This window comes from Cololabis saira, chromosome 16, assembly GCF_033807715.1.
Source record: "Cololabis saira isolate AMF1-May2022 chromosome 16, fColSai1.1, whole genome shotgun sequence".
NCBI lineage: Eukaryota > Metazoa > Chordata > Actinopteri > Beloniformes > Belonidae > Cololabis > Cololabis saira.
In genome coordinates, this window is record NC_084602.1 from 26,899,372 (window position 1) to 26,913,275 (window position 13,904).

At 41.3% G+C, this 13,904-nt stretch overlaps 1 protein-coding gene across 4 annotated transcripts in view; it reads right to left on the reverse strand.

The window, feature by feature from the left end:
• The window catches only part of zdhhc14 (zinc finger DHHC-type palmitoyltransferase 14), a 57,706-nt gene that overhangs the window by 14,928 nt on the left and 28,874 nt on the right, over window positions 1–13,904 (reverse strand). For all 4 annotated transcript variants that reach the window (XM_061744332.1, XM_061744333.1, XM_061744330.1 and 1 more), the window contains exons 4-5: window positions 9,764–9,916; window positions 551–688 (exon numbers count right to left, since the gene is read on the reverse strand). In XM_061744332.1, the coding sequence (XP_061600316.1) occupies window positions 551–688; window positions 9,764–9,916 (291 nt within the window). The remainder of the gene's footprint in view (window positions 1–550; window positions 689–9,763; window positions 9,917–13,904) is intronic.

Consider the following 13,904-nt stretch of genomic DNA (forward strand, 5'->3'; position numbering starts at 1 on the left):
TTTATGCTGCTTTACGCAGCAGTTATTGAGTAGGGTTTGAAATCTTTTATTATTGAATGTATTGTAATAAGTGAAATGCTACGATGATAAGCAGAAGAAAACTACAACCAGCCTTCATTCAGGCATTTTAATGCAGGTCGTATCAGCTGTGCGTGGTATACATACTCTAAAACTGAGCAATGAATAATTTGCTAATATTAAATGAAAACCTTTAACCAAATGTGTCGGCCCTTGCACTCAACACAGCATGTTACAATCAAAGGGAGGGAGAGCAACTAAATGTGTAGCAGTCATTACTCTTGCCCCATATTATTCAACATGATCCATTGACTATCACTTCAACATGCACATGCACATGCACGGGGACAGTGAGTCCAACGGTCCACTGCCGGCTCCCAGCTGGAAATGTGGAAACGAGCCAGAAAGCTGCAGCTTTTCACACCGCCCACTTACAACCTGCTGGTTTGAAGCACACAAGAGCACAGCCAGAAGGAGTGTGCGTCTGCACCGTGCCTGACAGCACATGGCCCATTTTCCCCGAGCTACTTACGTAAAATGATGTGTGTGATGACGAAGGCGAAGATGAAGATGGTGAGGAAGGAGAGAGAGAGGATGAACATGTAGAAAAAACGGTAGTTCCTCTTTCCTACGCAGTTCCCCACCCAGGGACAGTGGTGGTCAAAACGCTCTGCGTGGACATCGAGAAAAAGAAGAAGCGGTTTAGTTTGTAAACGAAAATAAAAGACAAGTAAAGTATTTTCTTTTGTGTCACCTAATTATTGTTTCAGTGATACTTGTTCTACTGTCTGAAATCCCTCTGTTGGGTATAACAATAAATAAAACAACAAAACAAACATTGAAAAGCCCAGAAGATACAAAAGTAAGTTACAATTAGCTGAGAAATCCCAGTTTTCTTTTTTTTCCTACCACAAATCTCCTGTCAACCAGGTTTTGTTAAACAAACTTCATGAAGTTTTAAAAACATAACAAAGCTCCTTAAGTACACACAGTTTAAATTGAGAGTGGTGGGAAATTAGAGGAAGTGTCCCTCTGGGTCTTGTCACAACATTATAAAAATGTTTCACATAGTGCAAAGTAGCTATTTATAACAACTAGTCAATACAGGCTGGCATGACTGTCTCAGGGTGAAAAACGTCCACTGTCACTGTAGAAGGACTGAGGGGGTCACACAAGCTCTTTGATGGGTGGACATATAAAGCTGTGCTGCTAAGGCCTCAATCTAAAAGTATTTGATGACACCTAAGAAATCACAAGTAACAAGGGAACAGATTATAACATTTAGTGTGTAGCACAGTGAAGCATCCACAATGGATTCAGACAAACAGCTCCATCATACATGTAGTTTCACTGACCACACAAGAGTATGGTTCTGCCATCTAATCAGCCTCTGTGCCACAGTGCAATGTTAGTGGTTGCACTACTGGCTGTGCACAGTGGGAGCTACTTAACTAATTAATCAGAGCCATTATTAGCTTAGTGAGGCGAAATGACCCGCTTTTGTCTTCACTGATCAATGCCTGGATGAAATGTGTCTGGGAACCAGAGCATCTAGCCACAGGGAGGAGATAGCTACTATGACTAGTCAAATCTCATTATCAGAAGAGTCTTGCCATTGGTGCTTAATATGAACTGACCAACTATATTAAAAGGGAAGACGAGAGTATTACCCCCTTTTGAGAGCTGTAACGGTGAAGACAAGAATGCAATTTTTTAATTCAAGATCTTTTTATTAAAATTTTCACAAAGTAAAACAGGTGAAATGCTGAATGTCAATTACAAATATTTTGAGGCATGTTAATCATAGCATACACCAGTGTACAAAATATAAAAAACAATTAAACAGTATGAAAAAACATAAAATAGTAACAAAAACAAACTACAGACCAAACTAATCCCTCCCATGTCACTGCCAGATTACTAATCACAATATGAGGTCATTCTAACATTAAAAGCCTGCACTAGGAATACAAAAGAAATATGAAGTATAGTTCACAGGGTCTGGAATGCTTCTAGAAAAGGTCCCCACACTTTCTGGAACTTATTTGATTGCTGAAGCGAGTATCTAATTTTCTCCAGTTTTAAGCAGGACATGATGTCTTCCAGCCATTGTGCACGAGTAGGAGGGAAGGGATCCTTCCACCTGAACAGAATTGCCCGACGAGCCAAAAGGGAGGCAAAAGACAAAGTGTGCCCCTGTGCAGTGGTTAACTTCCTTCCTCCCTCCATGACCCCAAACAGGGCAGTCAGTGGGTTTGGTTCTAATCTGATTTTAAGCACCAGAGAGAGAGTATGAAATACTTCCATCCAGTATTTGTTTAGACATGGGCAGGACCAGTACATGTGGATGAGAGAGGCTTCTGCTACTTTACATCTTACACAGTATGGACTAATATCTGGGTACATGGAGGATAACTTTGCCTTGGAAATATGAGCCCTGTGTACCACTTTAAACTGAATTAAGCAGTGACGTGCGCACAGGGAGGTTGTATTAACCAGTTTGAGTATAGACTCCCAGGTATCCTCTGATAAGGGAAGCCCTAAGTCCTGCTCCCATGCTGCTTTGAGTTTATCTGTAGGGGCACTCCTAAGATCCAGCAACATGCCATAGAAAGACGAAATGAGCCCCTTTTTGAATGGGTCTGTGGCAAGAACTTTGTCAACTGTGGTCAAGCCTATCGATGCACCAGGGCTGGGTGTCTGGGAAAGAACAAAATGTCTAGCCTGAAGATACCTAAAGAAATGTGATTTTGGAAGGCTGAATTTACTACTTAACTGCTCAAAAGATGCCACGGTGCCGTCTATGAACATATCTCTAAAACAAGTCATACCCCTCCTGTGCCATTCCTGGAAGGTGGGGTCCTCAAGGGATGGTTTGAAAGAGTGATTTGATGCAATGGGGCTAAGAAGAGAGAAGCTGTGAAAACCAAAAAACTTCCTAAATTGGGCCCAAATTCTAAGAGAATGTTTAACCACTGGGTTTTTGATTGATTTAAGTGAAGGAAGTGGAAGTGAGGAGCCGAGTAGGGCAGGAATTGACAGGTCATCAGTTGGATGTAACTCCATCGCCACCCAGTCAGGGCGGTCAGCGCCGTCGCAGTAGAAGGACCAGAATGCAAGGCAGCGCAGGTTAGCAGCCCAATAATAATAACGAAAGTTTGGGAGGGCCAGACCACCTGCAGACTTAATTTTTTGAAGGTGAGTTTTGTTCAAACGTGGCCGTTTACCCCGCCATAGGTATGAAGATATAACTGAGTCAAGGGACTGAAAAAAAGAACCAGGAATAAAGAGTGGTAAGGTCTGGAAAAGGTACAAAAATTTAGGTAAAATGGTCATTTTAACTGAATTGATGCGACCCACAAGAGACATTGACAGGGGTGACCATTGTGTAAGGGTTTGTTTGATCTCATTTAACAATGAGATAAGATTCTCTTGGAGCAGGTCTTTGTGTTTCCTTGTCACAGATATGCCTAAATAGGAGAATTTGTCATTTACGATTTTAAAGGGAAAATTGGAAAGGTCTAAAGCATGCGATTCGAGATTGGTAGGGAAAAGCTCACTTTTGCTGAGATTCAGTTTATAGCCTGAGAGTTTCCCAAACTGACTGAGAAGTGACAGCGCAGGGGGTAATGAGGCCAGAGGGTGAGAGATGAAAAGCAAGAGGTCATCGGCATAAAGCGAGACCTTATGTTCCCTGCCACCTCTCCAGATACCGGACACATCCTCACAAGATCGGAGCGCTGTGGCAAGCGGTTCGATAGCCATGTCAAAAAGCATGGGACTAAGGGGGCACCCCTGACGGGTTCCACGATGCAGATTAAATGGTTTTGACCGTTGAGAGTTAGTACGAATTGAGGCTGTTGGGTGTAAATATAGAAGTTTAATCCACAGAGCAAAGTTCGGACCAAAACCAAACCTGTCCAGCACAGCAAAGAGATAATCCCATTGGACACGATCAAATGCTTTCTCTGCATCCAGAGAGACAACGCATTCAGGGATAGCCTCAGAGGCAGAGTAGATAATATTGAACAGTCGCCTTGTGTTAAAGTAAGACTGCCTACCTTTAATGAAGCCAGTTTGGTCTTCAGATATAATTGTGGGGAGGGCATTCTCCAGCCTATGGGCTAGGACTTTAGCTAGGATTTTAGCATCTGTGTTTAAGAGGGAGATGGGCCTGTAGGAGGCGCATTCAGTAGGATCCTTCCCTTTTTTAGCTATGAGGGTGATACAGGCCTCTGAAAAAGAAGGAGGGAGGGAACCGTGGCTGAAGGATTCTGAAAGAACTGTAGATAGCAGTGGGGAAAGCAGAGTAGAAAATTTCTTTAGAAATTCCGCCGGGAAGCCATCAGGGCCAGGACATTTACCCGACTGCAGTGAAGAAATGGCTCGAGTTATCTCCATCAGGGATATCGGTTCTTCTAATGTCTTCCTTAGATCTGGTGAAAGACTGGGAATACTAAGACTATTTAAAAAGTCCGCAATCTCATCTCGATCAGTCTGAGATTCCGAGGTGTATAGCTGGGTATAAAAGTCCCTAAATGCTTCATTTATGAGTAAGTGATCTGTAGTTACATGGCCATTTGGTAAACGAATCTTAGAAATATTTTGTTTAGCCTTAGAGCCTTTAAGTTGGTTGGCTAATAATTTGTCAGATTTGTCTCCATAAACATAAAACCTGGTTTTACTTTTCAGAAGTGACTGTTCAATTGGGTGAGTGGTGAGCAGGTCAAATTTAGTTTTAAGTTCTAGACGCTTTTTGTAAAGATCTGGGGATTTAGTCCGAGAATATTCTTCATCGACCTCTTTGATTTGGCGGGCAAGGTCTGATCGCTCCCTATAAGATTTTTGCCTCACCCTAGCAGTGTAGGATATAATCTGTCCCCGGAGATAAGCCTTGAGGGAATCCCAGACAGTTAGACTAGACATTCCTGGAGTCATATTCGTGGATAGGAAAAAGGCTATTTCCGTTTCCATTAATTTAACAAAATTTCTGTCCGACAGCAAAGTTGAATTGAATCGCCACTGTCTGTCTCTTTGAGGTAAGTCAGGAAGGGACATGGTTAGGACCACAGGAGCGTGGTCGGAAATGACAATGCTCTGATAAGCACAGGAATGAACCAGGGGAATCAGTTGATTATCAATAAAAAAATAATCAATCCTCGAGTATGTGTGGTGCACTTGTGAGAAAAAGGAGTATTCCCTGTCACATGGATGTAAAGAACGCCACACATCACAAACACTGTAGTCAGAAAGGAACGCCTGAATAAGACGGGCTGACTTACTTGCTGTGCCGGGGTTGGTAGAGGATCGGTCTAGGACTGGGTCAAGCCAGCAATTAAAATCACCACCCAGTATGAGAGAATATGTATTAAGGTCAGGGAGCAGTGAAAACAGTCGTTCAAAAAAGACTGCATCATCTGAATTAGGGGCATAAACGTTCACAAGTACGACCAATGTATTGAATAATTTCCCAGAAACGATCACGTAGCGACCAAACTTGTCAGAAATCACGTTGTGCTGCTCAAATGAAACATCCTGACTGATCAGAACTGAAACTCCTCGGGCCTTAGCTTGAAAGGAGGAGTGAAATCCCTGCCCTGACCACCTCGGGAACAGGCGGCTATTATCAGAACTGCGAATATGAGTTTCTTGTAGAAAGGCTATTTCTGTTTTAAGATGTTTTAGATGTGAGAAGACCCTTTTCCTTTTAACAGGGTGATTCAGACCCTTAACATTCCAGCTCACCAGCTTCAAGAATCTATTCATAATATTTAAGAAGAAAAATTAGGAGGTGAGCACAATGACCTAGGCAAAAAAAAAGAAAACGGAAAGGAGGCTGAATGTGACCCACATTAAGTAAGGAGTTGAAAAGAATTAATGCAAAGTGTCTGGCAGTGACATATCCCCCCGACCCACCCACCCCAAATAAGACAGCTGCTATAGAAAAAGAAAAAAAAAGCAGCAAGCTCTTCAAAACAAACATAGTGCAATAACACATCTTCCTGTCCTACACACTAATAGCTTTTGCTCCCGCATCATGAATATATGAAATTAGCACCTCAAAACGTGTAGATATAAATAAAAAAAAAGAAATACCCTCTCAAATCTTGACTTGGAAGTCCCGATAAGAGCCCAGAAATATCTGTACAAAAATGTAAAATATAAAACTTCCGACTTAAACAGCGTAAAAGTAAGGTTAACAGCTTACAATTATTACAAAACTTATAGGTAAATTGGAAAAGCTTTTATTTTTTCGCTTTTTTCTCTCCCTCTCCAGCAATTATTTTTCCCTTTTTTCCCCCTTCCCTCAAATAGCCAAAAAGAACTGCAAATTAATAATATTTGCAAAGGGGCAGTCAAACTAACAACAGAGTAAAATAAGGTTTTAAATGAAAACTAAAAGATTTCAGGCAAAAAAAAAAAAAAAAAAGACTGAAAAACAAAAATGTTTGTCGCGGGGTACTCACCCTCCCCTCAGGAATATTGTAATGACTCACGTGAAAAAAGAGAGAGGAAAAAAAAAAAAGTCAGTCAGTGAGCGCCAGTGAACCACACCGGGCTGCAGGCGGAGCCGTGAAAGCCTCCAACAGTCCCATTACGGCGGGTTTGAGGATTTGCTGCGACTCGTGATGAATTTGCGCGCCTCATCCACGGAGCCGATCCACTTCCTGACCCCCCCGGACAGCGTGAGCCGGAGCCGGGCGGGGAAGAGCAGAGCCGGCTTCAGACCCAGGTGATATAGCTCCGACATAACTCCGCTGTATTCCGCTCGTTGGCTGGCAACTTCGGGGCTGTAATCCTCCAAGACCCGGATGGGGTGGCCGCGAAATTCCAGCTTTCCCCTCCGGCGCGCTTCCCTCACGAGGATATCCTTGGTCTGGAACCGGTGAAGGCGGATGATGACCGGACGCGGTCTCTGTCCCGGGGCCGGCTTGGCGGCGAGAGAGCGGTGCGCTCTGTCTATTTCTGGCGGTGACGGCAGCGTATCATTCCCGAACACCTCACACAGCAGCTTGGAGAAGAAAGCCGTTGGAGACCCGAGCTCAGTAGACTCAGGTAAACCCAGGATCCGGATGTTCTGCCTTCTGCTTCGGCTCTCCAAATCCACCACCTTAGCCTTTAGCCGAGCATTATCATCCCGTAGAGTCGAGCAGATGCCTTCAAGGTCCGTAACTCGCTGGCTGAGGTCTTCTGTGGCGAGTTCAAGGGACGAAACACGTTGGCCATGGTCCTCGACCGCGAGCCGCGTTTGGTCGAGTTTGGAGTCGAGCTGACTGAAAGTATTTTTGAACTCGGCGGCCAGGGCAGCGCGGTGTTCCTCCAGCAACGTGGTAATGGCCGCCAGGGTTAAGACAGCGCCAGCCTCGTCCTTTTTGCCCGACTTGCCGCTCTTCGAAGCCATCTCGGAGGTAAGTGGGCTCGTTCGAGACAAAAAAAAAAAAAAGAAAAACAGGGAATCCTTTTTAAAGGAAAAAGTTTGAAAGTTTGAGGGCTTGGTGGTTTAAAAAGTTTGGCACTCAGGGAGCACTCGCGAAACGCGTCTACTCCATCTGCTCACCAACCGGAAGCCCCAAGAATGCAATTTTACCAAAATTCTCATTTGATATTTGAGAAACAATGCCAGACACCTTCCTTCTGTTTAAATATTTTAGTTTAATGTGAAAGGTGGTGGAGCCAACAGCTAAAAGAAGGTGTGTAAGAAGGTCTGCAAACTCTGTGGCATTATACCTCTGATGGTGGTGCTTTTTGAAATGAAACCATGAGCTTGAGATACTGCTGCAGTTTCATAATGATCTAATACAATCTTCTTTATGTGCCAGTATTCTTTTGATGTATTAAATTTCTGCTTACATAACATAATTCCCCCAAGGGGATTATTGAAGCGTCATCTACATCAAAACGAGTAAATAACAGCAAAGAGCATTAAAATTGCCCTTAAATATAACTGATTTCCACCCCTCTCTTCGCACAAATAAGCAGCAGTATTCATGGAGACTTACAGACTTAAAACGCAGTCTGACCATTTTATCCTCCGGTATAAAGGAAATAACAGCACATAACTACAAGGGAAGTGGTGTGTGTATCGTCATTTTGAGCTCTCGTAAGCTTCTTCCATCACTCTCAAGGGGATAGTGGACTGAACTTAAAGGAAGTGACTACCATATTTACACCATCCACGGCCACCAGGGAAGGCCGATCCATTCTGGCTTCTGACTTATTTAAGAGCGTGTTATCCCCTGGCTTTTACAGCAGCATAGATGGAACGAGAGAGACAGGAAAGCCCTTGTACCACTTTTCCTTTCTTTCCTTTTTTTTTTTTCAAATGTCCAGTCATCCCTATTTCCATTTCATGTGCAAATGTCAACGCTGCTCATTAAAAGACAGTAAGATAATAATTTTGCCTAAAAAAAGAGTTCAAGTCGTTCACAAACTTAAACCCCTTCGCTTTTTTATTTCTGAAGGACTTTACCTCTCAAGGATGCCATTTTTAGACCCAGTAATGTTATGTTAAAAGAAAAAAAGTAGTCATATTTTTTGTTTTATTTTACATTTTTCATGTTCTACACAAAAGCCCATCTGCCACCGGGTTATAGAGCATCTTAATGTTGGATGGAGACTAACGGCTTTGAAACCAGGCTGAAAAATAAGAGACCCCAGTCACAACTTACATTCATCAGCAGAGTTTATCAATCCCTGTATGGGCGGTCCAACTATATGTCAGTTTGTTGTTTTCATTTCCCTCCCATCCCTGGCTGGCATTTCACAAGTCAGATTTAAACTCTGTGTCTAAACCTTATTTGCAAGGGTCTGAATTTTTAAGTCTGTAGTATTTTTACCAAGTCAGATCTTGCACAATTCTTTAAAGCATCTCCTGTGTGCTCATTACTGTAAATCAGTGGTTGTGTTTACGCAGGACATCGATGAAAAAGCTAAGACTTCCCTGATTCCATTTTTGAATTTGACCATCCACTTAATATGCTCAGAAAAGGTAATTTTATTTAACAATATACATTGCGTTTATCAGAATCTGCTCTTCCATCTTTTTGATAGCTTCTATTTTCCTTCCTGCCAGTGTGTATCTGCTGCGTCTGATTACCACCTACTCATCTTTTTCCTGTGTTGACTACTTCCTCATCTTTGCTTTAAAGTTTCTCTAACAGGCCCTCTTCTGAAGAAACATTGGACATTCAAAGGCACTGCTGCCTCTGGAGGTATGAAGATGTTTATACAAGAAACACCAAACATGTAGAGGAAGACATACAGGTTTGTGGATCTCTATCTTTTAACAACAGACTGTCTTTGCTCTTCCATTGATGCACAAAAACTGAAAAACTCAACCTTTCTAGGTTGTCGTTCTCACTACAAGTGTCTCTTGATGCTTATTCCAAGTAAGCTGTGTATACAGATAATTCCCTGTATATTCGTGCATCAACATCCAGATAATTAGTTTGCTCATGTCACCAGCAAATAAAATCCTTGCAAAACTGGTGTGAACGTGAATGGCCCAAATTATATGATTTGTGTGTTTGTGCGCCGTCATTCGTGTTAACAAGTGCAGCTGCGATGGGAAAGCTGGCTAAATAATGCATAAACTGCCATAAGACTACTTTTGAAAATACATGTGAACCTAAAACTGGAAAGTAGGGTAGCTGGATGTTGTGGTGACAGATTTGACTGCTTGTGGTAATTCTATTGAAGCCTTAAAATTCAAAACTTGCATCAGAAGAAAGACATCATAACTCACCCACACAGTTGTCACAGAGGCTGCAGTGGGAGGCACGTGGTGGTCTGAAGATTTTGCATGTGAAGCAATATTTCAACTTGACTGTCTGGCCGTTGATGACCACCTCCTTTGTCCTGGGAGGAGGTCTATAGCCCGTGCTGCCGTTGGCAACATCTGAGGAAAAGTAAGAATGCTGTAAAAACTCCATTGGTAAACAAAGGTGGTCTCATTATTGAAAACCCTATAGTTTACAGACCAACAGTACATTAAGAAAGGGGGTAATTAAACTCATTGCTCCCTAATAAGCTGAAAAAAAATACACAATTCAGTTGATTTTTAGTAATAACAGTAAAATAAAGTTTGATATACCTCAGATATTGGATATAAAGTGTGTTTACAACCATCTCTGGACAGTTTGAACTTGAAGTCACACCTCCCTCAGAGAACCAGAGAACCCTGGGGACACATTTTGTATGCTTCCCTTTACTTTTGTTGCTTTCAGACTTCTCTAAATAGATGTTGTAAGATTTATTTTTCTTTTAACGCTGGTTTGTGAAACCAATTAACATAATCATGACTCCATAAGTATGTAGGAATAGAGTAAATTAGCAAGTAAATGCAAGAGAGATAGAGGGCCTCCTCTTCCAAGGTCAGTCTTTTCAAAACAAAACAAAAGCCTTTGTTTGATTTTTCCAAGGCAACTCAACAAGGCTTTGATCAAATTAAATCTTTCCTGATCCGTAGTAATGTTTAGCTCCAGTAGTAATGACATAACAAATGAACCCACTTCCCTCATTAATGTTAGTGATCTCCCACGTTTGATGTTATTTGTGTCAATTCTGCAGGAGTGGGCTGAGTGAGAGAACAAGAACCGAGCTTTCGTGCCACCGTCAGAGAGCCAGGAGCTCCATCTTTTCAGATTAAAAACTGTTACACTAGACTAAAATTCTAACCTATTTCAGGTTATAACAACATAAATCTGGAATTAACTGTGCACACAACTTCATAATCCCAAGACTATATGGTAAAAAAAGAAAAGAAAAAAAATGGTATCAAGCTGAGAAAGAGAGCAATCATAACGATTTATAAGCCAGGAAAGGTACAGTCTTTGTCCTATAATTGCTCTGCTGTCTTTGAGGACGGTAACGCATGCTAAGAGTAGGCAATAGTGTGTAGGAGGATAATTTAGATACCATCTCAACGCCCTTAGTAATTCCTTCAGAGTGGTACATGTGCATGTCATGGAAGAAGTGGGTGGTGGGGCTTCTTTTGTAACCACCAGCTCTCGCCTCTCTCCACAGTCCCTCTGTTTCACTACACTCTCAGCGCGTTGCTCTCAACTCTCCTCATTAATCGTTGTCGCAATTTGGAGGACAATTCAGTTTTGGCAGTGTTCAACCATCAGGGGATGTGTCACTGTTTAGGTTATCGTGACACAATACAAGCTACGGTAAAATCTGTTGCAGTCAAGAGAAATAAAGAGCTGTGGCGATCATGAATAGAGACTTCTGAAGCATTAAGACAAAACATCTCAAAGGCATTTTGTGAGATCTCTCAAAATAATGCTGGCGGGTTGGAAAGATGCATACTGACATATATAGGTCATACAATACGGATAGTAATATGAGGCAGCTGAAGAGAAAAAAAAATGTGCATGTTAGCCTTCTAGTTCTGTTAAAAATGTGAATATAGTGGGAATTTTGGCCACTATATTCTTCATTTGACAAAAATCTAATGACAGGGGGGGGGTCAAACTGTCTGCTAAGCCACTGCTTCTGCCAGTTATACCACAGCAGTAACGCTCCACGAACATCAGGTGCAGCCAGCTACATGTAAGTGTGGTCACTATGAAGGAACATAAATGTTTTATTTAGGCTTCAATTCTGCATGGCTGGTTTGTCTTCAAAAATAACAAAAGCACTGCTCAATATTTCTAGACAGAATAAAAGAGACCAAAAAAATAAAAGAGACCACACACACACACACAATTCACATTCTGCTTGTGGAATAGATGGCAAAAAAAGAACAAACGAATTATATTTATGGCACAAAGTATTAATTGTGCTTTTCTTACTTTAGGGTAAAACAATCAGACAACAATACGGTTCCATATAAGTGCAGCCTGAAAGCAAGTCAACATTTCAAAATGCAAATTAATTAAATCGGCTGGTAAATAAAGGACCAAATATAAAGGGAAATTTGCTTATTTTGTAAGCCTATTTAAAGCAGTTTGCAAGATGCAAATAAGTTACAGTTACAGTCAAAAAATATCCATCTCTAAATGTCACTATTTCTGTAAATCTGGCATCATCTCCAACAACTAGCCACTGCTAGCCTAGTGGAGGGGTGCACACAGTGCCATCTGCATAGTATCAATATCCAGTATGCTTCACTCTGAATTAGGGCTGGGCGATATATCGAGATTTTAATATTGATCGATATATTTTCAAACGCGATATTGTACGAGACAATATTGTTTATATCGATTTAAATTTATTTTTTTTTTTATGATTTTGATATAGCTTATTTTGTGACAAATTGACTTGAATGTTTTATTTGAGATTTGCACAAATGTTTTGTTATTTGCACAATTGTCAACCTCAGTGGAAAAGTCTGCCTGTTACTGTCTACATTGTATTAATTGCACAGTGTATTTTAATTTAATTGTTATGCAGGAAAGGGATATTTGTTTTATTTTATTCAAGAAGCATTTTTATTCTATATATGCAGGCAGTTTATTTTTATTTCATTTGTTTTATACATTTTGATATTGTGCAGACCACTGTTAATAAAGGTACCTGTGTGACATTTGGCACGAGGCTTTGTATTAAAACTGACTGTTTTTTAAGGGTTTGCCTCAGAAAAAAATGAAGCTAACAGAGATGCTATGCTATAATGCTTTGGGGGAAACCCCAATTATGGCACAGAAAAAAAAAATATATATATATATATCGAGTATCGCCATTCGACTAAAAAATTGAGACCAACCGCCAACCACCCTACTTCCACATCGAGGCTTGTGCTGAACTAAGATTCATTGCAGTTCCTCAACTGACCAATAAAGACTAGCTGCAAAAGCAAGTCCATCTCCATTGACCTCCATGTTGAAATGTCCAACTTTAGAGCAGAAATAAACATATTTACACCCTGATTCAGAACTATTTTGGTCCCTATCGTTTGATTTCACACCCATGACAACTCTGAGGGGGGTGAATTTTTTTGTACCACGCCATGAGTGTTTATATCCAGCAATAAATGTATTTCTAAAATGATTGGCAGTCAGCTCAGCCACTGGCTAGACATTGTCACAATCATCAACCTACCGCCCTTCACAAAGCAATCATCCGTTTGTATGAACCCAGCGTCGGCGAAAAGCATTAGTCATTTTTGTTTTCGCTGTTGAGTCGACATGTTCAATGCTATATTTCCCGCTGTAAATGTCTGACGGCACCTCAGCAGATATTTCGGTGGGGTTCGGCTGAAGGAGCTGGGACTTTGACTGACATATGGTGGGCGTGTTTCCGCCTGCTTCCAAAACAACATGACGATGCCCCGCATCAAGAAAAACAGGCTTCAAAACCAGTTTTCAGAAACCAGTGGGTCACGTGATCGAATGCTTCATCCATTGTTTCATACAGTCTATGGTTGAGATTGATGCAGATGGATCCAACGGTAATACCATCAATGAGATCCGATAGCAACACAGTAGTTATCTTTGGTGTTTAAAACAGAGACCCAATGCAAGACTACATTTCTTCAGCCATTTTTGTAATTATACTCTTTTCAATTTAGCTGTCTACACACTTTCACCTTTACTTCCATACCAGCTCTAAGCCATAAGAAATTTGGACACGTCCAAGTTAAAAGGTCAAGTGTTTTTTTTTTTACTGGAGCTTCTGTCCAAAAGCTGTATACCGGCTACATATAACTCAGCAAATATAAGTGAAGTCAAACATGAATGTGGCCTAGTGTGTCTGCCTTCACTGAGCAAGAGGTCACAGTAGCAGTTCAAGTGTCAGCATAATTTGAAACTGGATGACCATTCAATAGGACAGTCAAATCTGTATCGTGGCAAGAGTGAAATTAGTATTCAGTCACTCAAATAGGAAACTGTGCCTTTGATATAACCAGTCTCTGCAAGGACATCTTTAGACCACATCAA